Source organism: Numenius arquata, chromosome 2, assembly GCF_964106895.1.
Source record: "Numenius arquata chromosome 2, bNumArq3.hap1.1, whole genome shotgun sequence".
Lineage (NCBI taxonomy): Eukaryota > Metazoa > Chordata > Aves > Charadriiformes > Scolopacidae > Numenius > Numenius arquata.
In genome coordinates, this window is record NC_133577.1 from 30,796,902 (window position 1) to 30,823,516 (window position 26,615).

Below are 26,615 nucleotides of genomic sequence, written 5' to 3' on the forward strand. Positions count from 1 at the left end.
TTACTATCTTGTCTATTTGGGATTTGGTCTCAAAACCACTTCTATTTGTTTTTACCTTCACCTGGTATGATTTGAGAGTGACTTGAAGGCAACTGAGTAATATCAAAGCGTTCCAGCCCAGCAGGTGTGCCAAATTACTCCTAGACTGCCTCACAGTGTCAAGAAGGTAACAGGATTTGCTTTCCCCCAAGGAAAGAGATGCAATTATAAATGTATGTGAATTGCTATTTTACATAGCAAATGGAGGAGTTTCTTGCAGTGAAAGTTTATGCCAAACCTCTGAATCGTATGTAAACTCACTGAGAAAATATTTGTCTGTATTAAAACCAAAATCTAAAAATTTTACTACAGGAAAAAAAAAAAAGGTTAGGTTTTTCCACTTCTTCTACAGGGTGTTTGTTGGGTATTTGGGGTTTATATTTCTGACAAAATTTTTCAGTGAAAAAGCTAGCCAGTTCTCCTGACTTCCATTTTTGTCATTATTACTAACAGTGAGCATTCATGTTGCTTAACTTCAAAATACTGTTTGGAGGAGCTGATCTTTCCTCACTAGCTATATGAGGAGCTTAGTCTCATAACTTATGCAGACTGAGACCGAGAACCTGAACTGAGACTCCTTATGAATCCCTTTTTCCTTCTCCTTTTCTCATATGTTCTCTGCACATACAGTCATATTTCTTGATCCATAATGTCTGCTAAGATGCAGCTTCATTGCAGAAATATGTCTTTCCCATGTGCTGGCATGAAAATTAAAGCATATCCGTTGGCATCATGCTGTAGCCCTATCAAGTTCCATTTGTTCCTCAACAGCCTATAATTAGCTCAAATAAATCTACTAGTGAAGGCAACGGGAGCATAATAGCTTTTCACTTTGCATCATTCAAGGATCTGAACTGACATGGCAGAAGCTGAAATTCAAGTTTTAGATTTAAAATTTAATCTCTTTAAGATGAGTTCCTATATACCACTCATTTCAGAGCATTCAGAGTGGCTTTCTGAGGGGCTGCTTCTGATGGTGATTGTTTTTCATTTTGCTGTCCTTTTTTCTCTTTTCTCTTTTTTTTCGAGTGAAGTCAATGAAGGTCTACATAAACTTTGTTCTAGAGCACATCACGAGATCCTCATCACGTGTAAGGACTGAATAGATATAAGGCCTCTGTCCTTCTGAAGTAGTGAGCCAATGTGTTATAATTCCATTGTGTTCTTCAAGAGTGAACCCTCTTTTGAGGAAATAAGAGAGAAGTTAGCTACTGTAGTTAGATAACTTAATCTGTTTATATTTACAGATGAGCCGCTTCAGCCCTCTTCATCAAGCAATGAGAGCATGCCCAGTTATTGCAAAAACGATGAAGGAGATATTTTTCTGACAGCTGAGTCCTGGAAGCCCAATGTCTGCACTAGCTGCATTTGCATGGATGGTGTGATTAGGTGCTACTCCGAGTCCTGCCCACCGGTATCCTGTGAGAGACCTGTTCTGAGAAAGGGACAATGTTGTCCTTACTGTATTGGTGAGCAAATAAAAATAGTTGATAACTTGCTGGTCCCTTCTTGAGAATAAAAAAGAAGTTTTATTTCCAAATTGAAATATGTTTTCCTTGTTTTGGGGAGACACAGTTTGTGCCTTCAGTAGAGCTGGAGAGTGAAATCTGCATAGGGAGCTTTGAGGATCATGATTTGTGATTTTGAGGTAGAAGTGAAGGAAGATATGAATTTAATTTGCCTACAAACTTGAGAGGACATCCTTAAAACTTGGTAATATACCAAGTTCATTTGCCCTTGGAGCCCTACTTAGATTCCTTACGAGAACATTTTGAGGGGAAAGTACTATGTTATCCTATTACTACTTTTTCATTAAGGTTTGCATACAAAACGGGGCAGATTTAAAGTTTCTTTGACAACTGTCTTTCTGCAGGCTTTTCTTCCAGTGATTAACTTTGCAACCATAATGATCATTTTAATCTGGAATACATTTTAACATTAAAAAAATACAGAATGTTTGCAGAGCTGGGTAATCGAACCAGTAAAGTCAGAGCATGAGGCTTAGTACTGTACTAGAGAATTCTTTAGGTAAAGAAAGGAATGCACCACAGAGACGAGTGCCTGTGACTAGTGAACTAAAAAATAAGACCTCTAGAATGTGCTTACACCTTGCCCATCAGGTTTGCAAATATATACACGCAACATGTAGATACGGATTTAATTAATTTACTTTGAATCCCATATAGTTGCACAATATTGCAAATACTTAAATATGTGAGATGTAAAAACTTAATGAGTTGTTTTTAGTGGCAACTGCTCAGCAATACTAAATACAGAATCCAGATTTTAACTAGAGCTCAGATATGAAGACTTTCAATGATAATACATTTTATTAATCTAAACTGTAATGTCTTGACAGTATGTTTTGTGGTCTAAATAACTGAAATTTACGAGAACTGTTTTAAAGGTGTCTATGAACTATATACTCTTGCCTGTAACAGATGTAAGGTCATGCACTTCATTTTCCTGGTCCTTACTGTTTTACTCTTCATTTCTGTGAAGCACATCTTTGTACAGATTCTTCCTTACTATTTTCATGTAATAATTGATAAAATATTTAGTAAACAAACTCTCTGGAAACAGGCCATCTTCATTTATTGGAATTTCAAAAACTATGCAAGGTTTTAGCACTATATTTTCCTTCTTTCTTGATCCGGATCTTGTTAATGCCTAACAAGTTAGTATAGATTCAAATTCAAAATTTTATAGGCCTTAGAGGCTGCTTTGTTGTCCGACTCCTCAAACTCATCCTGTGTGTTCAATGTTCTTATTTCTCATGCAAAGAAAGATTAATTTGAAACAATAACCTTCTACTTTAGAGAGGATAAAGGGATACCTAGTTGATGAGAGACAAGATTAGTCTTCTGCGGAAAATGGGGCGACAACTGTTTGTTTGTTTACCAGATGAGATTGATTTACTGGTGCAGCCAGAGGAAATTTGAGAGAAGGTGAAATTTGAAGGTAGAGCTAGACACGCTATTCTACACTGCATTTTTGTATGTGGGTTTCTTACTGCAAGTCTCTCTTGTTTCCACTGTCCTTGGGTGCTTGCTGGTGTTGTGGTCTTCATCTTCATCCTGTGCTTATACTTGCACCAAAATGGGCAGACAAGCGGGAGAAACACACAGGATAATACTTCTTAGGACTTAAAAGTTTCCTCTCAAGGTTCAAAGTGCAACACTGCTATTGTGATTTTACCCTTGTTCATTCTTCTAAAAAACATTTACTGTATTAAATTGTGATGGGTTCTTTACAAACTTGCAAAAGCCTGAGCAAGTTAAAGGAGTTTTTCAGCCAGACCAGCTGCTGAGCTGAAGAAGCTATCCTGAGCTGGGCAAGGTAGCACTTGGGAGCAAATCAGTCCTGAATACACAGGGAGTGCTCAGCTTTAGGTCTGCAGAGGTCATGAGCGGTAGAGGGCTGCTCGGGCTGTGTGCCTCACCCTCTCCACAGCCATATCTACTTTCTGACCAACTCAGGGCTCCACTGCCTCTATATGCCAACATGCACGTCGTCTATGAAAGAGCCTAACGTGCCTTCTGCAGCTTGCAGCCACCTTTTCCTCCCAATCTTCTGTTCCCTTGTCCACCCTCTATTCACTTACAAAATCTTCTTGGAGAGGTTGAGACCCACACTTACACCCATGGAAGCCATGGGATACCCATGCCAAGAACCTCTGGAACATTTGCGCGTTTCAGACAATTCCATTAGTATTTTCACAATAGTACTTCTTGCTGGTCTCCTTTTGCATTTACATTTGCTCTGTCCTGATCTGTTGCACTGGTCTGCTGACTGGTAACCTTGTTATTCCAGATGATGTCAGTCTATTATTTTGTCACTAATTAAAAAGCTCTACTGTTGGCCAAATTATTTAATGAGGCTTTTTATTTATATTTGGGAGGTAATTCTAAGTGACATATTTACATATGTAATGTGTGAATGTTAAACCAGTATTTCTCTGACAGCTTGTTACTTTGTGATTTCACTCTGTTATCTCATGCATATGCTTAATCTGCAAATTCGTGTCATCAGCAGGTTTCATCATCATAATTTCTGCCTCTAAGAAAAAAAGGTAGTGAGAAGCTAAGATAAAAATACGGTGCTGCTTGCCTTTTGGAGGTTCTGCTGTGTAGTTTTATTTTGATTATCTATAAAGTGCTATAGCAGCAAAATGCATCCTAGGCTAAGCAATTCATGACTGTTCTCTCACTGAAATAGAAGGTATACTGCAGACCACCTAATAGGCTTGCAGCATAAAAAGATGGTGTATTGAATGCTTAGGCAGGAAGTGTAATGCTTCTTTGAAGTGTTTTCCCAAGACCTACTTGCTTCATCAAGTCCAGCTCCGTATTACATACTGTGTCAATATCTATCTGAGTAGTTGTTACTTTTACAGCTCTCAATCTTTGGAAAGCTGGTCTGGATCCTCACTTTTTTCTGAGAGCTAATATCACACAAATTTCCTATTTATATAATACTAACTGTGAAAAAATGTACTGAGTTTGGTTATTGCCCTTTTCCTGAGGTTTTCCATTGATGCAGTTACAGGGAATGATCAGATCCTCCTCGGATCTTTGTTATCATAATAAATAGTCTCAGCACTTCTAGTTATGTCACTTCAGAGTTGCTAGATCTTTCTTGGCATCCAGCCTAATCTTTTCTTCATGATTTTCACAGCACTTTTGATATCATCATTTCATGTCCCAATCGTCAGTCCTCTAGCCTGTTGCGTGAGGAAAATGAGAAGCAGCGCAGGCTAATTACGTATTTCATAAAGAAGCAGAAATGACACTTTTTAACAAAGATTTTCAGAAGATGTGGAGAGGGTCTTTTAATTACAGCTGGGATTTCTTTGTAGCTATTGTTTCAATTTTGTGTTTGGGGAAGAAATCAGATTTATGTGTAATTGGCCATTACCACGTGATCACATCACTCTGTTTTCCTTCAACAGAAGATACAGTTCCTAAGAAGGTGGTCTGCCACTTCAATGGAAAAACATATGCGGATGAGGAACGCTGGGACATTGACAGCTGCACACACTGCTACTGCCTGCAGGGTCAGACTCTCTGCTCCACCGTAAGCTGCCCACCCCTCCCTTGTGCTGAACCCATCAATGTGGAGGGAAGCTGCTGTCCCATGTGTCCAGGTGATGTGATGTCACAACCCAAATTATTGTAAGGCTGGTTTTCCAGCACTGATAATAAGGTTTTTTTAATTGGTTTTTGAATGTCAGTCCATGTTTGAACAGTATCAAGAAGACAACAGACATTTAGACTTCAGAAAAATTAATGTTCTTAACAGATAAGGGGTATTTGCAAATACATAGTTTGAATTTTACTTATTCTGAGAACTATGAACTCAAAAATTAGTTGCTTGTCTCTGCTTTGTCTTTTCACAAGGTTATGGAAATACGTTAGTGAAGTAGGAAAATGAATATTCTTAACATCTCTGCAGGTTCTGTGAGATATTTTCTGGTTTTTCTGAGTCTCTGTTACTTTTCAACTATTGCATTGCTTTATTTATCATTTTAACTTGGTTTAAAAGTAATACGAAATTTTCTTAGGTATGGACACAAGGGACATAAGAATTGCAACTGGTTTTTAATGCTAGTCCTGACATACTTTTGCAGGAATTTGCTCATCTTAGTCAGCTGGTAACTACTTCTGACAGGACAACTGGGGAGATTCAGCAGTACCCCCTCTTGCAATTCTCCTAGTTTGAGGATTACAAAAAAAGAAAGGTGGATAACCCAACAGTGACAGTTTACATATCGGCTGGGAAGATGGAGCCTTCTCTTGGTATTTTTGTTGTTTGATGTCACAGAGAAGCAAGGCTGTAGTGAAGTGTGTATTCTGAAATGGTACTTTCAAGAGCACATTTTGTCCACACAACTGTATCATCCCATTCTTATTAGAATAATGATAATGGCAGCAGGCAAGTATCCTGTATACAGTACGAAACAGGTTTTAAAACAAAATCTCAGACTAGTAATGGTGAAAATTCTGAAACAAATTGAAGTATTCATAGGACACAGCACTGCAGATGGCAAAGTATATTTTCTGAACTAAGAGCAGCACTGGGAAATTAAGCAGCCTGTAGTTTTTGAAACGCATTTCTTTCATTTCACAGAGATGTATATACCTGAGCCTACTAACATCCCCATTGAGAAGACAAATCATCGAGGAGACGTTGAACTAGAAGTACCAAACTGGCCAACACCAAGTGAAAATGACATCATCCACATTCACAGAGGTAAGGTCTGATATAAACTGGGCTAGCTTAGGTGTGTATTTATTCCCCGAGTTTTAATGGATCTACTTGTTCTATTCAGGTAGCATCTGTGTAATGAAAAGGTGGTTATGTGATAATATTCTTCAGTGCAAAACTCTTATGTGCATTTTGCTTTGAGTAAAGATGAGTCAGTCTATTAAATTATATTTATGCAATTTGGTCTCATTATCATTCCATCTTGAGCTTGGAAGAAACATCTGTGTTGGTATGATAGAGCTCTGTACAATTAAGAATGCAATAAAATGATGAATGAGGAGTAATTTAAATGTCTTTTCTGACACAAAAACTAGAAAGCAGGCTGTTGTCAGGCCACTGGAGTAGATAGACCTTCATTTGATCCATTTTACATTCTTACATTGATAAACAGAAACAGGAAAACATGTATCACAACATGTATCACAGACAAATACCAGACAACCCCCCCGCCCACTTCTTAGGTACAGTGACACAGGCCTAATTAAGGATAAATCCATCTAAGATGTAAATCCATCTTTTGTTTAAAATTGTGCTGAAATCATTATTCCAGGGTAGGGGAAACACTCTATGCCACAGTCTTTGTTAACCTTTTCTAATTGAAGAACTACCTAAACTTGTATTTATATTTTTTTTTAATCCAAGGATGATCATGTAGCATACTATTGTTTGGTGGTTAGGAGAAAGGATACATGAAATGTAACTGCTTTACAAAGTTGTAAGCTTACCCTTTTTTAATTGCAGCATTTTCATTTCTCACAGGCATTAGTAGCTGGGTTGCAACTATCCTGTCTGAGGATTATAAACCACACTGCAAACTCTGTGGGAGTGTTGTATATGTCATTGAAAATTACCATTCTTCGCAATTGCATGCAAAACTTGCTACATTCTAGTATACTGCTAGTGGTCTGTTTTCACAGGATGAGTAGTGCAAGTATTGTAATGTGTTCTCAACAAATGCGAGAGCATACACATCATAATTGTCTTACCAGTTTTGGTTTTATTTTTTTAAGGGCTTTCATCGTAAGACTTCCAGGTTTTCCTCAGCATAGAAACACAGGCTGATTATTTTTTTGGATTTTTTTTTTTTTTTTACAAGTGGGAATTTGATTGTGATCAAATAAGATGATGCAAACTCAACTGAGCTAAGAGGTTATTGTAGATTTGCTTCTTACTGCACTTCATATTCCATCCCATTTCCTCTTTTTGATGGCATTTTCCTGGCTAATACAGTCACTATATAAGATACTGCAGTTGTTCTAATTTATATGAATAAAGTGACCTTTCAGGAGAGAAAGTCCAAATTCATGTGAGTGACAACATCCACAACTGGAACTTTCATAACTACATTCTTCTTGATGATGGTCAAGGCCAATTTATAATTACGAACAAATGCTCACATTTGCCTTGCAGACATGAGTCATCTCCAGGGAGAGTACAGAAGTGGCAGTGGGCCACACCCAAGTGAAGATGCATCGATCAGCTCTGTGGCCTTGGTGACAATTCCAATCACGATAGCGTTGTTACTGATCATCGTCCTTCTGCTTGTCAACCAGAAAAAGCAGTGGATTCCTGTGTCCTGCTACAAAGCTCCAACAAAGGTGCTGTGTTTATGTCTGTTTCCAGGCCTTCACTTTTTTTGCAAAACAAGATTAACTAGAATATTGTGTAGGATGCAGTTGAGTTCACATCATGTGAACACTCTTTAAATTATTTTCTCCTTTTGTCTTAAATCATTTTGTACCAGTCAGTCTGTTGGTATTTATGTAGTCTCCTAAATTATTTTTTTTACTATCAAACAAAAAAATTACCTGCTCCATGTAGTAATGAGTTGTCAATAGAGAGAAGTCAAGCTCAGCAAAAAAATGTAACAAAAAAAATCCGACTTTGTATATGTGTAGGTAGATACATGCCATTTTCTTATCTGAAGTCAAACTCTTAAGAGAATGTTTTTGCTTTCTTAACTTTCATCCACTTTAAAAGTCTTGCCCAACCTCAGGTACTGCATGTACTAGTAGTGTTTATCGTGTTTTCTAATAACTGCATCGTATGCTTCTGGGATTAATATTTTAAGAGAGATCTCGGGAAATTTCTACCAATTAGGTATTCCGAGACTACCGAGAAAAAAGGAAGAAGCAGGTAGCTTGGAAATGAACAGTGAAAAGAGCATTGGTTTGATTTGAGAACAGTTCCATCAGCAGACTAAGTTCTTGCTCCATATTCAAATGCCATTCATATCAGTTCCCCAAATTAGCCCATATACTCTTCCTAATTCAAATCGAACAGACTTTATTTATTTATTTATCTTTATTTATATGTCCATATTCTTTCTGCCACTGCTGCAGAGCTTTTTTTTGTAAAGAAAAAAAAAAACAAACCAAAAAAAGTCATTTCCAAAAAGCTTACAAATGCAGTCAGAGCATAAAGATGAATTCAGTTGTAATTAAATAGGAAGCATGAGGAATCAATATTATTCCATTTCCAGTCTTTCAAGAAGAGTAAGCAATACTAGTTTCTGAATTTCTTACGGAATGCATTTAAAAGTTAATTTTTAACTCTAATGGATTCACTCCTAAACTCTCAGAAAGGCTGCTCTCCATCAAAGTGCTGCGTGACCATCACAGCTTTCTAACTGTGGAACTATAATCAATAATTCTACATACTTTTTTATTTAGGAACATAATTTTTCTCAAACCCTTCTATTGCTGAAACATCATTTTTTTTCAGTTTCACCAAAAGGCATCATCCGTATGCCAAGAAAGTTCACTTTAAGCCATGTACAGGTTCAATGCAAGACCATGGATATACTGAAACTCAGATTTCTTGTGAGGGTCTTTGTCATAAATGTGTCTTTATTTTAAGGTTTCTTCAACCAAGTGTCACTTTTCAGTTTCTCCTATTCCTTGCTGGGTGACTGATGCTTCCTAGTACTAAATTTTGGCAAGCCTGTTTTGGCTTATGTTCTTTTTGTTCAAAATAGTCCAGCTATTTAATAAAGAACAAATCAACAACCGTGCTTAAATCTTATCAATACCAAAAGAAAGATGATAGAAAATGTGTTCAAAATTACAGATGGATTGCTAATGTTTAGCCATGATTCCATTCATATCAGTGAACCTCAGGAATTCTTTGTGAATCCAATCTACAGACTTTCGAAGAGCCAAATGTAAAACATTTTAAAATAATGTTTTGTAACGAATATCTGGGTAAAAAAACTTTTTATGATAAGGGTTACTGAATGTAAATTTTTAGCATTAAAAACCCTTCTGATTTAAGTCTTACAAAAAGAAGCTACATCAATGGAGACTGGAATTTTTAGATTCACAATCCACTTGTATGCTTATAGCATGAGATACATACGCGTTGTCACCATGTATCCATAGAGTATGCTTACTGCTTGTCCTCCTTCGTGCTTAGCCCATAAACATTTCAGGTAGTGTGTACCCAGCATTGTTTCACTATCCTCTCAGCTGCAGAATCTTTCAGTTGACGGATTCTCAAATGGAGGAATAGCAGGACTGGAAAGCCAGTACATCTAGTTCAGTTCTTTCTTTGAGCAGTATTTTATCTGCATTCACACTTGTAGATCATTACATACTCAAACCTCACTTACGTTTGCCTAAAATTAAATCCCCTGTTCTACACCTATAAGCAAGTAAGGACAATGGTACCAAGTACCACATCAACGCTGGCATCTCCACAATAACACGCTGCTTTGCTAGGGTGTAAGGCCTAGAAAATACTAGATAAAAGGTGGATAATTTCCTAATTAAGGTAGTAATACATAAACCACCTGGGAGAGGAATATAGAAGGATGCTGTAGGACACCCCATGCCAGGATTAACTATAACAGCTGAGATCTGTCCCATTCTCTTAGAGGAATTGCAGGCAGAAACCAAAACATTCTTGAAAATGATCAGCAGTGAAGTCTTTGGAAGCAAGCTGCTGCACATCTAGGGCAGCAAGGTTAAGCCTGTGTGTGGTGCTAGACTAACAGAGAACAGTTTGACCAGTCCATGTGGGATATGAGAATATCAGAGCTCAATTCAGAAGATGAAAAATGGCGATTCAGAAGAGAGTTGTTCTGTTATTGTGCCTGGCATAAGCCTTTACCAAGTTTAGCAAAATTCCACTCTTTCATTGCCAATTTGATTTTGTTTTGTGCTTATGGACTTGAATCACAAAGACTTTTTAAATATGTGTGGAATACAAAAATGGTTTAATTTACTTAATATTGCCCTTCTGTTTTAACAGCCTTCTTGCCTAAACAATCAACTGGTATATGTGGACTGCAAGAAAGGTACCATGGTCCAGGTGGACAGTTCTCAGAGGATGCTAAGAATTGCAGACCCAGATTCAAGATACAGTGGATTTTACAGCATGCAGAAACAGAACAACCTACAGGCAGATAATTTCTATCAAACAGTTTGAAGAATTGCACCCTTGCCAAGGATTTAAGAAAGAGAGAGAGAGAGAGACTAAGTCTGCTATTAAAATAAAACTAGAATTGTGCACTTGCTTAGTGGATTGTATTGGATTTGTGACTACATGTACAGCTCTAAGATCTTACTGGGATGAGCTCTGACTCCTGCAATGTGCCAGAAAAAGCATTCCCACTTTTCCTTGAGATAACTGACCAAGTGTTTTCTTAGAACCAAAGTTTTAAAACTTGTTAAGATGTATTTGCTTGTAACATAGCTATAGAGGTTTTTTGGGAGGGGGAATCAGGGGCTAGGGGTAGGCAATGAGGTAAAAGGAAGCTTCAGAGAAGAAAAGCTGGTCATGCTTGGCTGGAGAAGAAAATGAATAAAGAATACTGCCGAGCAGCGGGATAGTGGTTTTTCTTGTTGCTCCGAAATTGCATCTGTTGCAGCAAAGCCTAACCCCAGGTGAAAAAAATATGAAAAGGTCTGATTTTTTTTTTCCAGCTGTTGCTACAGTCATATACTCCTAGAACAGAATTTGTGACATCACAAATGTGGTGTAGCTGCAAATATTTTTCTATATGATGAGAAGCTGCAGTAGTTAATGAAAATAGCAAGGAAAAGGCTATAGCAGAAAATAAAGGGTGGGTTTATTAAGGATGTATAAAATTATACCTTGTGCTGCTTTTTGTTTTTATTTTTGTTTTCTTCAAAGCTGATTGGCTAGATTAGCCAGACTTCAGCAGAGTTAGCAAATGACTGAGGCCTAAGTAATTCCTGATATGAGCACTGGATCTTTTGACAGCAGTATTGAAGGAAGGAAGGAAAAGTCAAGAACACCATGCAGTTCCAGGGGCTTTTGTTTGTTTGTTTTGTCTGTTGTGGTTTTGTTTTGTTATTTTATATCAATCTCTGGTTGTTCATACAGGAGAAGGAAAAATATTTTTGTTGGACAAAGCTCTTGCTTACAAGAGAGTAAAAACAGAGACTGTTTTAAGGTTGTTGGTTTTTTCCTGTTGATGTTCTTATTTACTGGTATGCAGATTTAGAAACTACTTCCATGCTAGGAAGCTGCTTAATTTTAATTGTATATTACTCAAGCACCTTTTTTGAAGCTCAGAAAAAAAGGAGATCATGCTTCTTTAAACTTTAGCATTATAGGAATATTTATGTAAATATAATTATGCTAAAAACAACAAAAAGTATTTGTATGTTTGTGTATATATGTGTATATACAAATGCATGTAGGTATACATATGTATATATACATGCATGTGTATATACAGTATACATATATATACTGTATATATAAAATGCTATGTATACAGTATATATTTTTTCTATTTTTTTTCTTGTTGAATGTATTTTTATCTGAGAGAGATTTTACCCAGAGCAGAAACAGATAAACAGGCATTCCATATCAATGCTTAATCGCTTGTGAGTTTAGGAAAGACAAGAAAAGAGCATCTCATTCTACCTACAGTCTGATTTGATTTGAAAGTGTTTGTGTGTGCGCGCGTGTGTGGGTGTGTGCACTCTTGTGTTTGCGTGTGTACAGTATGTGCACGATTATAGCAGTAAGCGTTGCTCTTGCTACTTGCTACATTTCAGGGTGTTTCTTATTTTTCTTTTCCTGCTTAGCCTTAAAAAGGCTTTTTAATGAATGCATTGGCTAGAGACACTGATGACAATATACATGCAGCACTAATCAGCTCCATAGAATAACACCATCGGCTCCTGGATTTTCTTTTTTGTTTTCTTTCTTTCCTTCTTTTTTTTTTTTTTTTCAAACAATTGTTTGAAACAACTACTGGAATATTGTCCACATTAAGCTGGAATTTTGTTGTAGCTTGCCTCATTTATAACTCTGACTGTATAATACAATGTTAACTTTCCAAACAGGTCTTGGCACTTTTATACTAATTACCCATTTGTGCATTGCCTTTTTTCTTTTACAAATGCTTGTCATAAGAGACACAGATACCCAGTATGCTTAATGTGAAAAGAAAATGTATTTTTTGTAAAGGAACTCTCAAGTATTGTTGTAAATACTTGATCAGAGGTTGCTGAACTTTAAAACTGAAAAAAAAAACCTAATTTATTATTATAATGACCTAATTTATTAATCTGAAGATTAACAATTTTTTTGTTTTAGAATATCAAAAAGGTGTTCTAGCTGTTCGCATCAAAGAAAAAAAATAAGGTGTATCATTAAGGGTCAACATTTTTTCTGCTTATATAACTTCAGTTTCCAACCACCAATAAGAAAAAATGTAGTCTCCCCAGTGTTTTGTACTCAATCTGATATTGAAACAGAGATGTTTCTGTCCAGTTACTGCAAAGATTTTGTCAAGACAAAACATCCATTCCTTGCATAAGAGTAAGCAGTCTTTATCCAGAAATTGTAAATGCTTGCTTTTGTTTTACAATCAAGGCCATATTCTGAAAATATTAGCAGGATATAGGACATGGTGTAAAATGTTTTTTATTATTATTATTTTATTATTATTATTTTAAAGATATGATTTATCCTATGTGCTGTATCCATTACACTCTTTTACTTTGGTTCCTGTTGTGCTCTTGTAAGAGAAATGCAGATATAATTTTCTGAAAAATAGATGCATATGTGGCACTCGGAGTGCACTGCGGTTCAGCAGATTGCTTGTTTACTTTTTTAACTGTAAGGCGGTTTCTTGTAATTTGGCTCTTGGCAGCACAATAAAAAAATTTTAAACCTGTTGATGTGTACTTTCTTAAATGTTCATATTTATTCCTTCTGTACACTGGTCCTTGAGACATTAGTTTATCGCTTGCTACTATGGTGAGATTTTTTTTTTTCCTGGGAGTAAGAATTCATGAATTGTCTTGCTGACTTCAGATCAGAACAGTTCAGAACATACTGTGGGTAAAGAACAGTTTGCAGTTACAGAAAGTTCTGGGGTTTACACTAAACAATTTTTTCGTTAAAGGGATTTCTGGAATTCCAGATAGCTTCAGCATTCAGTATAGGTCAATCTCTCAAACGCAAAATGAGGCCTTTGGTCTAGTCGTCCATGTGGTCCAGTGAGTCCATGTGGTCTAGTCGTACCTGTCAGAAAGCCATAATGAATCATATAGGACTCTAATATGAGGCCCTATAGAAAGAGTGTGGAATCACAATTTGCACTTCATGGACTTCCTGAGCCACAGATCATTTACCTATTAGCCTGTAATGTCTTTTTATTCTATGAATTTGTAAATTAATGGACTTGATGTAAAGTGCTGGTGTGTAACTTCCTGAGGCAAGGAGGTTTTCAGCTTAACTGCTTGCTCTGTGGAAAAACTGCCTCCTTTTCTTTCTTTGAACCTACACTCTTGATGGTTTCGTTTGATATCTCTGATCTTCTGCATTCAAAGCTGCAGTGGATCAGTATCTGTATGCCACCTATTAATGCTGAGACTTTATCTTTCCATTTTTTCTGTGCTGAACAGCCCAAGATATGATTCTTTGGGAACTGTTCCATACCTTCTGCCCAACCTTGCCGTTCTCTGTACTTACCATTCTATTACATCCTTTTGAGATAAAGGGTAAAGGGACTGAAAGTGTCCACATTGTTCAAACGTGCTACACCCTGGATCTAGCACTGTATTTATTTTTCGGATTGCTATTGACCACTGAGTCAATGTTTTTGCAGAGCTAGCTGCAAAATTCAAAATGCCCAAGTAGTAATAGTTGCTGCAAAGACCATAATCGACTTTGACTAGGATAGATCAGTATTTTTGTGCAATCCTTTACATTTCCAGTAATTTCCTCTCCCTTGCTAGTTACCTGTTCCAGCATTTTTGCTCCTTCCCAAGACTATGGCTATGGAAGACTATGTTTCCAAGAAGAGCATCTTCAAATTCTGCCCACAAACATTTTGCTTCTTCATCAGAATGGAATAAAAATCGTCATTGTGCTAGTGCATAAAACAATGTTGCATCCACATTTGAACACTCAAAGTAGTCCTGGCCCTCTTTGCCCTATGCCCAGTGTCAGAAAGGATCACACTGAAATGCCTACGTATACTAGGGTTTGCCAGCTTGAAAAAGCTGTAGCTGAGTAGGATAGGACAAAAGTCTTTTAAATTACCTCAGTGGCAGGCAGATTTCACAGGGGATGAATTTTCTACTTGCTGTGTCTTTCCAAACATCAAACGGGAAGTGAGAAAAGAAAGTTAAGCAGAGAAAATTCCCGCTATGTACTTTGGCATATCAGAAGTTTACAGCAGCTCAAAAAAGTACTATATTAAAAAAGCTCATCATAAGCTGTTGCACATAAGGGCACAAAATAAAGCTAGCAAAGGATGGACATGGGAGTGGCTATGCTAGTAAGGACCAAGTGTCTCCAAAGCAGTTTTATATGTCCTGGGTGGCTGAACGGAGGGAAAAATGACAGTCAAGAAGGCACTCATCCCTAGTTACCAGGTTACAATGAAATTATTATAAATACTCTCCCTTTCCGCTCCCTGGTGAGCTGTCCCTACTCGCTGCCTCACAAGCAGCTGCCTCAGGCCCTGTGGCTGCCACTTTCCGTGTGCAGGAAGAAACTCAGTGAAGTGGCCAAAAGTGACGCTCGCTGGCCCTGCCAAGTCCTGCTCTCTCCTTGCCCCGCAACGGGTGCCAGCGGCAGGCCGGGCCGGCTACCCGCCTCCCCGTCCTCCGGCCCGGGGTAGGGGCGCGGCGAGCCCTCCCCAGCCCCAACGGCCGCCGACGGCTACCCGCCTCTGTCTCGCACCAGGCCCCGCCCGCTGCGGCCGTTGGGCGGCCCCGCGCCCGTCACGCGCCCCGCCCCACGAGCTGCGGGAGGCGGCGGGAGCGCGCAGCGCCGGGAGCCGCGGGCGGGGGCGCGCGGGCCGGCGTCTCCAGCTGCGGCGGCAGCTATGGCGGCGGCGGCCTCCCAGAGAGACCCGGGGGACTGGCAAGATTTCTCGGGTTTCCAGCCCTCGGCGGGGAGCGGCCCCGAGGCTGCCCGTGACAAAGGTGGCTGGGGCGGCGGCGGGGATTTGGTGGCAAAGTTGTCCCTCTGCTTTGAGCCCCCGCAGGCCCGGGCTGGCGGCGGCGAGAGCCGCGTTCCGCTGCGGCCCCTCACGGAGCAGAGCGCCCTGCAGGACGACGAGTGAGTGCAGGCCCGGGGTGGGGGGGAGGCAGGGAGCGGGGGCGGCCGCGGTTGGGCCGCCCGGGAGAGGAGCCCTGGCCCGGCCTGAGGGGATGGCCGGGGCCGGGTGCGGAGGCGGCGGGTGGAGCCGTCTCCGTGGGTCACTAGCCCCGTCCGGCGGCAGCGCTGCCCTTGGGCCTTCTGGCCTGGGCCTTCCTCTCGCTGAGTGCCAGCAGGGCTTGTGGGCTGCGGGGGGTGAAGCCTTTCCCCGCCCGCTGCGCCCTGCCGGGCCGCCGGCGCTGGTCTGACACCGAGCCGTCAGGTTTTATTTCCCTAACCGCCAGGGAGGCGTGTGTGCGTCCCAGTGCCTCCTGGGGGAGAAAAAGTTGCTGTTCCGAAATGCAGAGTGACAGAGGGTAATATTTGTTTAGCCTCTTGCAAAAATGCCCACTGTTTCAATGGGCATTTCAGTGTTTCAGTGTTTGAAATTAAGCATGCAAAGTACGGAAAGCAGATGGAGAACAGAATCTCAGTTGCAACTGGGATAATTGTTTCTTCCCTTGAGCAATAGCAGCTTTTGATCTGTGCTACTTTCCTGTCTTTGACATCATTTTAAAAGTATTTATATCTGTTTTTTTATAGTAAATTTCAGTCCGCTTATCTTCATTAAAAATACCACAGTTATTCTTTTACTTTGAGGTAACTAAATAGTATGTCTTATTCTAAGCAAAGAAAAAAAAAAAAAACCTGTTAGTAAAAGACTAGATGTCTATGGTATAAACAGTGAGGTAAGTTCAGAGAACCATGAATCAGAAACATGTTGTGCAGTGATGAGGCTCTGTCTGCCCTTCTGTCTGGCTCAGCCATTCCTCTGAGCCTAGCTAGGCAACCACTCCAAACATGCACCCACAGCATAGCACTTAGAGGCAGGGTTTGTTAGCTGACTTGAGGCAGCAACCTGCTAACCAGGCTGCTCTGTTTCAAAATCTGAACTGGTATAGCAGAATAGGGCTGCACATGCAAGCCTCTAGTACAGCCAGAGACACAGTCAAGATCAACTGTAGACAAGAGTGGTGTGCTGAGTTCAGCAAGAGTAACAAAACTCTTGTTGAGTAACAACAAAAAAAAAAAAAAAAAAAAAAACCAAACAAAATTCTTGCAGAATTTTAATATAACTTGTTCGTGTTCATTCTTGTGTGATAAATAGGAAGAAAGAAAAAAAGATTTGGCTCAGAATTTGCTACTCAGCCTTTGCTAATTCCTGGTTTTAATGTGCAAAAGGCGAGGAGAACAAGAACGACACTAGAAGAATTTATAGCTGAGCTCAGATTTTGTTAAAGGAAGGACTCACCCACCCCCCCCATGAAGATTTTTACTATGATTATGTAATTAGTAATAAAGCTGTCTCTTCATTGTATTATTTCACCACTGTGTACATACTGATGGTTTAAAAAGGGAAGTAAAATTTGTTTATCAAAAAACATTTTTTCTTGGCTTCAAAACATTATAAAAATATTTTCAGTAACTTGTAAATGAATATTTAGGGATGAAAAAATATATGTTGATAGAAACCTATTATAATTACAACTATGTTTACTGCTGATCAGTTGCTGCTTGTTTTAAGGCCTGCATTTTTGTTCCTTTATTCCTCTCTTCAGGATTTGGAATGCTCTGACTGATAATTATGGTAACGTAATGCCTGTTGACTGGAAATCTTCCCACACCAGAGCTTTGCACTTGCCAACACTGAATCTTTCAGAAAAAGGGGTAAGTTCTGATCAGCAGAAATACCCTCTTTGGATCTTTTATACTCATCAGGGAAATAAAACAATTTGCATTTGTATAAAAGAGTTTTATTATTAAATAGCTTAAAATATTTTTAGTACTTGGTATTATACATGAGAGGTTTTTAAAAATCAAAAAGTCAAACAACATGTCTGATATATGTTTGCATGTCTTTGGGTTGGAATAATTCAGGGTTAGTTTTAGATGGATGTTCATTGGAACCAGAGCACAATAGAAAAAAATTGTAAAATGAGAATGTGTTTCACATAAAATCTTTCTGCTGTCTGTTTCATGTTGAACATTATTCTGGGTAAGGGAGGAAAAGAGGCAGGAGTATTCTGATGTAGTAAATCCATTGTCAACTTTTTTAAAGTTCATCTCATTCTGCAGTCAGGTGGCAACTGAAGTGGCTTCTTTTGCAGGAAAGGTGACCCAGGAGACACTAAAGTGCAAGAGTTTGTTTTGTTTTGGTTTTCTTATTTAACAAGTAGAATAGTTGTCTGGGGAGGGAGCAGAGAGTGAGAATGAAGAGCTTCAGAGAGCTTTACAGAATGGGTTGTCCTCTTTTCTTCTTAAAAGTAGATTAAAAGGCTTCAGGAAGAAAAGCTAGGAAGAATTCTCACCTCTCATGTCTTCTGAGGAAACCAGTGGCTTATCTTTTAAACTTAGTGAAGTTGAATTATGTTGTAAAATTATTTGTGTGTGTAACCTGAGAATAGGGTAATGCTTTGACTTCTGCCGTCCATTCCATATAATGCTGCCATTATAAATCCACAGCTACTTTTTACAGTGACAGGAACAAAGATTGTTCTGCTGAAGAGGATACTTTGGGGTTCAGCAGGGGAAGATGGCAATTTGGAACTCACTTTCTTGATTTGAGTCTGATGATTATCCCTTGAATTTGACTTGTGTTTTAGAGTGTTTGTTCAGATTTTCTAAGTGGTTTTAGAGTCATTAAATCCTTAAATTTAAAATGAAAAGACTTACGACCCCCCCGTGCTGTGACCTAGTTGTGTGACTGAAAAATGGACTGGAAGGCTGATGGATTTCTTGATAAGGAGCTGGGTACAATATAAACAGACTTTTTTTTATAGTTTTTTAGTTCTTTGCAGGAAGTTATGAAGGAACTACATCAAAAAATGTAAAGTGGTGTTGATGGATTAGAAAGAATCGGGTATGCTGCCAGTAGAAGGAGAATCAGTTTATAGATTAAACATATCTCAAGTTTTTTCAGCTTTCACTCCACCTGGAATGTCTTTTAATGTGTAAAGCCCATCTATTAGGGACCGTTTGACGTATTTTTTTTTTCTACTTCTCTGTGTTTCAGAATTATTTCTGGATATGTGACAGCACATGTGGACCAGCTAGTAGCTTGTTTTAACTTTCTTACAAGGAATGCTAACAGCTAAGCAACACTTCCTTGATGCGTTTGAAATTAATAATATGCTGTTGCACTTGTGCTTAAAGTATTTCTCTTCCTGTTTTAGTAGGAAAAAAGTGTAAGGTGGATGAGGCTGATTCATCTAATCTCAGTTGCTTCACATCACAGATCTGTGAACACTTATACAACTCTGATGGTAAAAGAAAGAGTTGGGTAGAAGTGTTGCACAGTGGTACAAAGAACAGGATTACGCAATTGGTTGTTTATTATATTTTTGTTAGATTACTTTTAAGCAGGTCATTCCCTGGTAGAAGTGCGAGGACAGAAAAAGGCGTGGAGTGTGGCTGGGTGGAAGGCCAGGTGATCCTTTCAGCATCAGCTGTATCTTGGGCTGGTTTAGGTGGTTTATTGGCCTAAATTATCAGAATATATTCTGATAGTCTCTCATACTATTGTTTCTGGAGATGTCAGGAAGGGAAGCTGACCTTCTAGATAAACTGTTATCCTTGCTTACTGTCCGATAGTTGTTGTCTTAATCTTGTATACATGGAAAAACGTTTGAAGACTGCAGACTTGAAAGAATGTCAAAACTGGGATGTACCTGTGCGGTAGGTGAACAGATTTTCTTAGTGGAACCCTGTCACTGCATAGTTACTGGAATTCAGATTCTGGAAAAAAGTGAAGATTTGACTTCATTCTGATGGCTGAAAAAATGCAAATTTTATGTTTCCCCCTGTAGAATAGCTATCAGGGCATGTCAGTAGCATCTTCAAAATGAATCTGAAAACTATTGAGGTTTCTGAAGAAACTGGGAAAATTAGAGGGATTGCAAGATAAATTGAAAACTGATATGGTGAGACCAAGGACTTCATACAGCATAATGCTTGTATATTAGCCCAAAGATCAGTTAAAGCAATTGAGCTCAAAATGTCAAAGGTTGAGAGTTGCAACTTTTGGGGGCTGGGGAGCTTTTGTAGGTTGGTGTGGCTGGGATCTAGTAATAGACAAAGTGCAGGAAAAGCAAACAACTTTGTAAATAAACTAGAATATATCACTATGTGTGAGTAAAATATACCTGACTGATTAAGGAGGGGACTTAAATCTTTTCTTTTGCTATATGTACACCTTTGGATTTGAAGGATGAGTATAATTTGATGGTGTATGTGTGGGAACAGCGTTACTTCTGTTTCTTTTTGAAAAGACCCTGAGATATTGAAAGATATAATTTTAAAATAATCTGCAGTGATAACCATGTTCTGTTTTTCAAAACAACTTTTTCATGTCTTTTATTATGTGAAAAAGTAGAACTATAAAAGCACATAAAATGACACATTTGTGTAATGTTAGAGATTGTAGGTAGGTTTTCACCCCACACTGACAAATGTCTGATTTTATTTAAGATTTCGATATCTACACTGGACTGTCTGCCTTCCATGCAGATATCTGCATGTCATTGTGTATATGGTCTTTATATGGTGAGGGTATTTAACGACTGTAAAGACTGACAGCTATTTTAACTTTCTCCAATTGGAGTTTTGATTTCAGCTGTTAAGATACTACGGTTTTCACATATTTGGCAGCAGGAATCATTGATTCCATTTTTATGGGCAAGGAATCCATTTCATTCTTAAAATGCAATATTAGTTCCCCTTTTGTTTTTTATATATGTACGTGTATTTTTTAGATACATACACACACAAATGTGTATATAGATTTATATAAATAAACATTGTCATCCTTTCTAGGTAAATGATAACTTGAACCTTGATCTGTCAGATGACGAAGAGCTGAGAGAACAGTTGGATATGCATTCTATAATTGTTTCCTGCATCAATGATGAACCACTCTTCACAGCAGAGCAGGTAAAGCGTTCAGCAAAGACAGTGGTGTTGATGTAGTATTTTCTTTTAGTCTGTAATTATTTTTTGTTCTTCTGTCTTGCTGTTCACAATAGCTATGTTTCTTGATTGTTATTTATTTACGGTCATAATAATGTGTGAGATATTACTAGGTCATTCAGATTTGAAAAGTATTCCAATGCTTCAGGTGAGGTTGATAGTCCAGGGTCTTTGAAATCTTTATACATTTGTTACCATGAATTAATCAGAAATACTACAAAATTAAATATATATGTTAAGAAGAAAAAATATTTTCAGAATGTTGGCGGTATTGTAGAGTTCGTAGTTTTCCAGCATGACTGTATCACCATTGGTATCTTCACATGGCTTTGTGGTTAGCAGGAATTCTTTGAATTTTTTGCCCAATATGAGAGCAGATCAACAGTTCTGCTACTAAGCTTTCAAATTACCTAGTGTCTAAAGGCTTCTGTTTCAAATCCATAGATTTACATAAGTTACCTTGAAAATCACTCTTCTAAGTAAGGTTAATGATTGTCCATTAAGATCCTGCTTTAGTAAGCAAATGCAAGAATGTATTTTCTTGTTTAAATGATTACCTGTGAACTCTGATGAACATAGTTATTAAGAGTACAAGAGACAGGATTACTTGAACTGCCTCTGCTTTTTTACTGTGAGGTGGAGCTGAGCAATGTCTACAGCCTTTAAAGTGCAAAAGTTGATGTGTTATTTATGCAGCTGTTCAGTTAATAATTTAACCTGTAGAAATGTGGTCATTTCTATACTGAAGAGTAAGCTTATTATGCACAGGATTTCTGTTCTACTTTGTGTCTGGCTCAAATCTTACACCCAGGGATGCAAATCAGCTTCAGGTAATGATTTATCAGTTCATAAAACTTCTCATAAGCACAGTAGATTTTCAGGTTATTCAGAGCTTTTTTTTTTTTTTGCCTTTTTTTTTTTTTAATAGAAATGTAGTGAAATGGGGGCTGAGAGGTAATTGATGTTGTTTTGTTTTCCTTCAACTGAATACTTTGGAAAGATATTCCTGCTAACTCTTTAGTTCAGGTCTCTTAAGCAAAACCTGTGTACCTTCTTGTAGACATAACTGTGTAGTTTCAACACACTGCTTGTTATGAGATCACCAATTCACCTTGAAAAGGTAGGCTTACTCTGAGACAGCTAGGATGGGAAAGAAATGTCAGTATGATTTTGTTGATTCTCCTCAATCCAGTCTTGGTATTAGTTTCATCTGGCAGCATCTTCGCTAATTGAAAGTAAGAAAAAAAACCCTTAAGCTCTTAACAGCTTTGCTTCAAATTGCAGGCTGTTTCTCTTTGCACAGGAGGGTTTTCATAAGGGTTTTTATTTTTTGAAGGTGATTGAAGAAATAGAGGAAATGATGCAGGAATCACCTGATCCAGAAGATGATGAAACACCCACCCAATCAGATCGGCTCTCCATACTTTCCCAGGAAATTCAGACGCTCAAGAGATCCAGTACAAACAATAGCTACGAAGAGAGTAAGTGGTATTTATTTAGTATTTTACTCTTATGTTTATTAAAGATAGTTTAAAGGGTAAGTTTGCCACGTGTTTGATTTATAGCAGACATTCTTATGAAATACCTGCATTCAAAAATATTTTCAAAAATGCCCTGAAAGAATAAACTAGATTTAGAACTTAAATAGAAGACTTATCTTTGTCAGCTTTCATAACTTAGAATAAAAATAAAAACTTTATAGAATTTTAAATTAAAGCAAATACGCTGAAGCTTGATTCACTGGGATGAGGTCCCTTCATAGGTAAAATTATAGGTCTATCATTTTTATTAAGGTTTATTAATTTCTGTATTTTAAAGTGAGACACTTCCTCGAGACCAGTACACTGTGGTTTAAGATTAGCTAAAGTTCTTGAAAGCTATGCAGTAAACAAAGCAAATGGTGTTTCTTTGGTACTGTTTCAATCACTACAACATATCGTGATACACAGTAACACAAAAATAAGGCAACTGTTGCCCTTTTTTTTTTTCCTATAAGGACCTTGCATATTTTTCTCCCCCCTACACCCTTCCACTGCTCTTAAAAAAGCCTAAAAGTTTTAAAAAAACTTTATCTTCTTCTACTCAAATGAAATACTCTTCCCTGTACAAAAGGAGAGGAGAAATTACATGTATAATTTCATTGTAGTAGGTTGTAAAAGAAACCTGTGATTAATCAGTTTCGTGATGGAAATTCATTTTATTTGGGTACTTATCCAAATCAATTCTAGAAGACGATAGGAACGGAAAGAATATTTGGTAGATGATCCTTCTACTTTGGTCCCTCTCACAAATTTTGATGCTTTCTTTGATGTAGTCTAGGTCAGCAATATAAATTCTGTAGAAGATCCAGAAAACTGGATGGTGGCACTGACCTTTGGTGACATGACTTAGAGTTTCTGCTACACTTCAGATTTATGGAGGAGATTCCATTTTCATGGTTGGGCTCTTAGCTGTCTCAACACATAAATTTCAGGAATGTGAAAGCAAAGTGTATCCTGCACAGCAGGGCTTCCTGCTTTTCTGACAGCTCCATATGTCCTTAGGTTTGGCTCTAATCAAGCTTGCTTGGTGTTTCATATCATATTTATTTTGCTTTGCCTCAGGAGTCCATCTTCTCTGTTGCATCCTCATGGTTTAAAGGTCAGCCTTGACCAAACAATGCCTTGAGTTACTTTGGCAGATAATTTAACTTTGCTTCACCAGCTTCTCAGAATCTGCTTTCATGTCTTTCCTGTCACTATTTTATGAAAAACTCTGGCTACCTTCTTTTCTGCATCAAGCTGCTTCAGAATTAGTTTGTGTCTCTCTGAAATTGTTGCAGAGTTTTCCTAGAAACTAACTGGCTTTATAAGACAAGTCAGAGGTGCTAATTTTTAAGATTGAGAGCAGGAAATCAAAGCTTGTATTTACTTCTTTCTTGACTAGAAAAAGACATGTATTAAGACAGTCCAAAAATAAAACCAGTTACAGCGCTGGTTACACAGGTGAGTCCTTTAGCCTGTGTATCTAAGATTTATTCCAAGTAGTCTTCTGCATTTGAATTGCTCTGACTTCACTCACCTGTGTCAGCTGAGTAGTTCCTATGTAGCCCTCTTGTAGGCTTTGGTCACAACAACTGATCTATCATAAACCACTCAGGATTGCAGTTGGGTAGTCTGCACCTGTGTTTTTGGAACAATTGTTTCTTAGGCTGTGAAGCTGATTCTTAAATGTTGGGACTCTCTAGTGGTCTGTCTAGTCTTCTTTCACAAAAACAAAATAGTGGTGCAACCTATACTTTTTAGACTGTAGCTTGTACTGAATGCATATGGAACTTACTCATATTAGTTTTTACCACAAAGTATACTCAGTTTCACAGCCTGTAAGGCCTATTCTGTGACTTGCACCCAGAGAGCACAAGATAATCTTGTTGCTGAATTTACTGTTCTTCCCCCTGCTTATGTTTGAGTTGATGTTGCTGTTTGCTGTTGCTGACAACCAGAGTTGACTTTGCAAAAAGTTATTGCTGTGGTAAGACCTACTGTGGTATGCACAGTGACTGCAAGCACAGCCAAGATGTGTGTTAAAGTAGAGGCCATAACGTGCCTGCTGCATACTTAGAATAGCTTAAGCAACAGTATAGGTGATGGATGGTTCAGACTACTTGAAACCTAGATCCTTAATCATATAGTACCGTTAGATTGTTTGAACAGAGTTTAAGACCTTAGCTACTCTGAAGAACTGTGGCTCCTTGCCAGGCAGTTACCTTTACAGGTTTCATTGCTTTTTCTTTAGTAAATCAGTGATGAGGAGCTTTCTCCAATCGGTTTTCCCTGCTATACTTTAAGAGAGAGGATCACATTTCACCTTTGATACTTCTAAAGACCTGTACTTTTTTGTAGTTTGTGGCCTTATCTGTGTTTTGCAACACTTGTCTGTAGGCACTTTAACTTATAACAGTTTTTTTAGACATAACATTTACTAGACTAATTTGATGTAACTAAATAATTACAAACATCTTCAGTGTCCTTAAATAGATTGTACTCTTCAGTGTAACCAGGGCTAGCCATTTCTCAAATGCCAATGAAAATTATGTTCTTTGACATAGCAGCTGCTGGATGGATAGCTTCTTAGGTGTCAGACATAATTGGGAATGGAATGCAGTCTTCGTTGTGCTCACTTTTAACCCAAGCAAGCCTTAGAACATTCTTCTTCGTCATAATTTCACTATCTGTAACACATGACCCAACATTACCTTTAAAATGCAAACCTGGAGGGTTTTTTTTGTTTACATACTGACATTTCACAGGCTTCTGGTTTAGCTTTGACCAATTCAGTCTAATGCTGCTTCAAAATTATTAATGCTTATTTTTGCTTGAAATGAGCCTGTCATATAGTGTTGATTTAGGTCCTTGTGTCAGGCAACACAAGGCCATACTTTTGATTACAATCCCCAGACAAAGAAAATTTGGAGGGGTTTGTTGATTTTTCTCCTCATAGCATCTAAAAATCTTATCGTAAAAGTTTGGTGTAGGCTTTTATTAATATGCATGCATACCTTAGCAATATCCCTAAGAAGATTCCTTCACTCATAGAAAATGATTTATGTATTACTGTAGGTGAAAAATCCAAGGATTCCAGAAATGCCAGTGTTGATTGCTGTGTCAGAAAATATGGAGACCTTTTGTTTTGAACAGTGCGTGTAGATGGAAAGTAATAGTTAATAGATGTGTCAGTATTAGACGTTTAGCACCTACTTCAGCTTCCTTAACTACACCATGGTCTTCATGTTTGTGGATTATTTCAGATTTCTCAGAAATAAGATGAAAGTTTTACAATCTTCTTGTTGCTAATCTGATTGCCTCTGTGATGTGTTTATTCCTTTAGGAATATTGTTTTGTTCTATGTACTTTTAGAATTGAATTTTTGTTTTGAAAAATTTAAGAGTACTTTTTTTTTTTTTTAATTCCCACAAGTATTCTTATGCTTAAAATCTTGACAGTTTACTTTTTATATGAACTATTTATAGGAGTAAAAAGATTGTCTGTTGCTGAGCTAAACGAACTGCTAGAAGAAATTGAGACTGCTATTAAGGATTATTCTGAGGAACTGGTACAGCAGTTGGCTCTACGAGATGAGTTGGAGTTCGAGAAAGAAGTGAAAAACAGCTTTATTTCTGTCCTCATCGAAGTACAAAACAAGCAGAGAGAACACAAAGAAACGGCGAAGAAGAAGAAGAAGCTGAAAAATGGTAGTCCTCAAAATGGCAAACAAGAAAGAGGTCATATGCCTGGAACAGTAAGAAAATTTTTGTAACTATTTACAGATTCAAAATTTTTTTTTGGTTTGTTTTTTTCCCTATGGGAAGTAGTAGTCGTAGATTATATCAGGATACCTGGTACACCTGCTTCCCTGCCTTAATTTGCAGACAAGTCTTAGGCTCTCCTACGGAGATTATTTTTTTCACAGAGTCACAAAAAAATAGTCTTTGGTTGTACTGTTGTATGTTCTGTTGTCAGTAGGCAAACTCATTTATCTGTTTAGTTTCACTATGTGGATTTTAGTATGTGTGTACCACTTAGTCTTACAGGAAATGCAGTATTATTGTTGGTCTAGTTGTACAGATATTTATTGATATGTTGGTGTTTAGGTATGGAAGAAGTAAAAGTCTTACCCTCAGTCTCTTGAAACCTGTGCCAGAGTTACTATGTCCAGCAAGAGACAGAGGT

The 26,615-nt window shown here is 38.0% G+C and overlaps 2 protein-coding genes across 3 annotated transcripts in view; both read left to right on the forward strand.

Moving 5' to 3' along the window:
• The window catches only part of CRIM1 (cysteine rich transmembrane BMP regulator 1), a 189,355-nt gene extending 178,539 nt beyond the window's left edge, over positions 1-10,816 (forward strand). Inside the window, exons 13-17 of the mRNA XM_074168866.1 lie at positions 1,287-1,508; positions 4,991-5,185; positions 6,169-6,291; positions 7,717-7,904; positions 10,558-10,816. Coding sequence (XP_074024967.1) covers positions 1,287-1,508; positions 4,991-5,185; positions 6,169-6,291; positions 7,717-7,904; positions 10,558-10,734 — 905 coding nt within the window. The 3' untranslated portion in view covers positions 10,735-10,816. The remainder of the gene's footprint in view (positions 1-1,286; positions 1,509-4,990; positions 5,186-6,168; positions 6,292-7,716; positions 7,905-10,557) is intronic.
• Positions 10,817-15,590: 4,774 nt separating this feature from the next.
• Positions 15,591-26,615, forward strand: part of FEZ2 (fasciculation and elongation protein zeta 2) — a 28,541-nt gene continuing 17,516 nt past the window's right edge. The window contains exons 1-5 of one of the 2 annotated variants that reach the window (XM_074165960.1): positions 15,591-15,864; positions 17,502-17,610; positions 20,755-20,871; positions 22,244-22,388; positions 25,916-26,184. In XM_074165960.1, coding sequence (XP_074022061.1) covers positions 15,629-15,864; positions 17,502-17,610; positions 20,755-20,871; positions 22,244-22,388; positions 25,916-26,184 — 876 coding nt within the window. In that variant the 5' untranslated portion in view covers positions 15,591-15,628. The remainder of the gene's footprint in view (positions 15,865-17,501; positions 17,611-20,754; positions 20,872-22,243; positions 22,389-25,915; positions 26,185-26,615) is intronic. The other variant, XM_074165951.1, reaches the window with a different exon arrangement.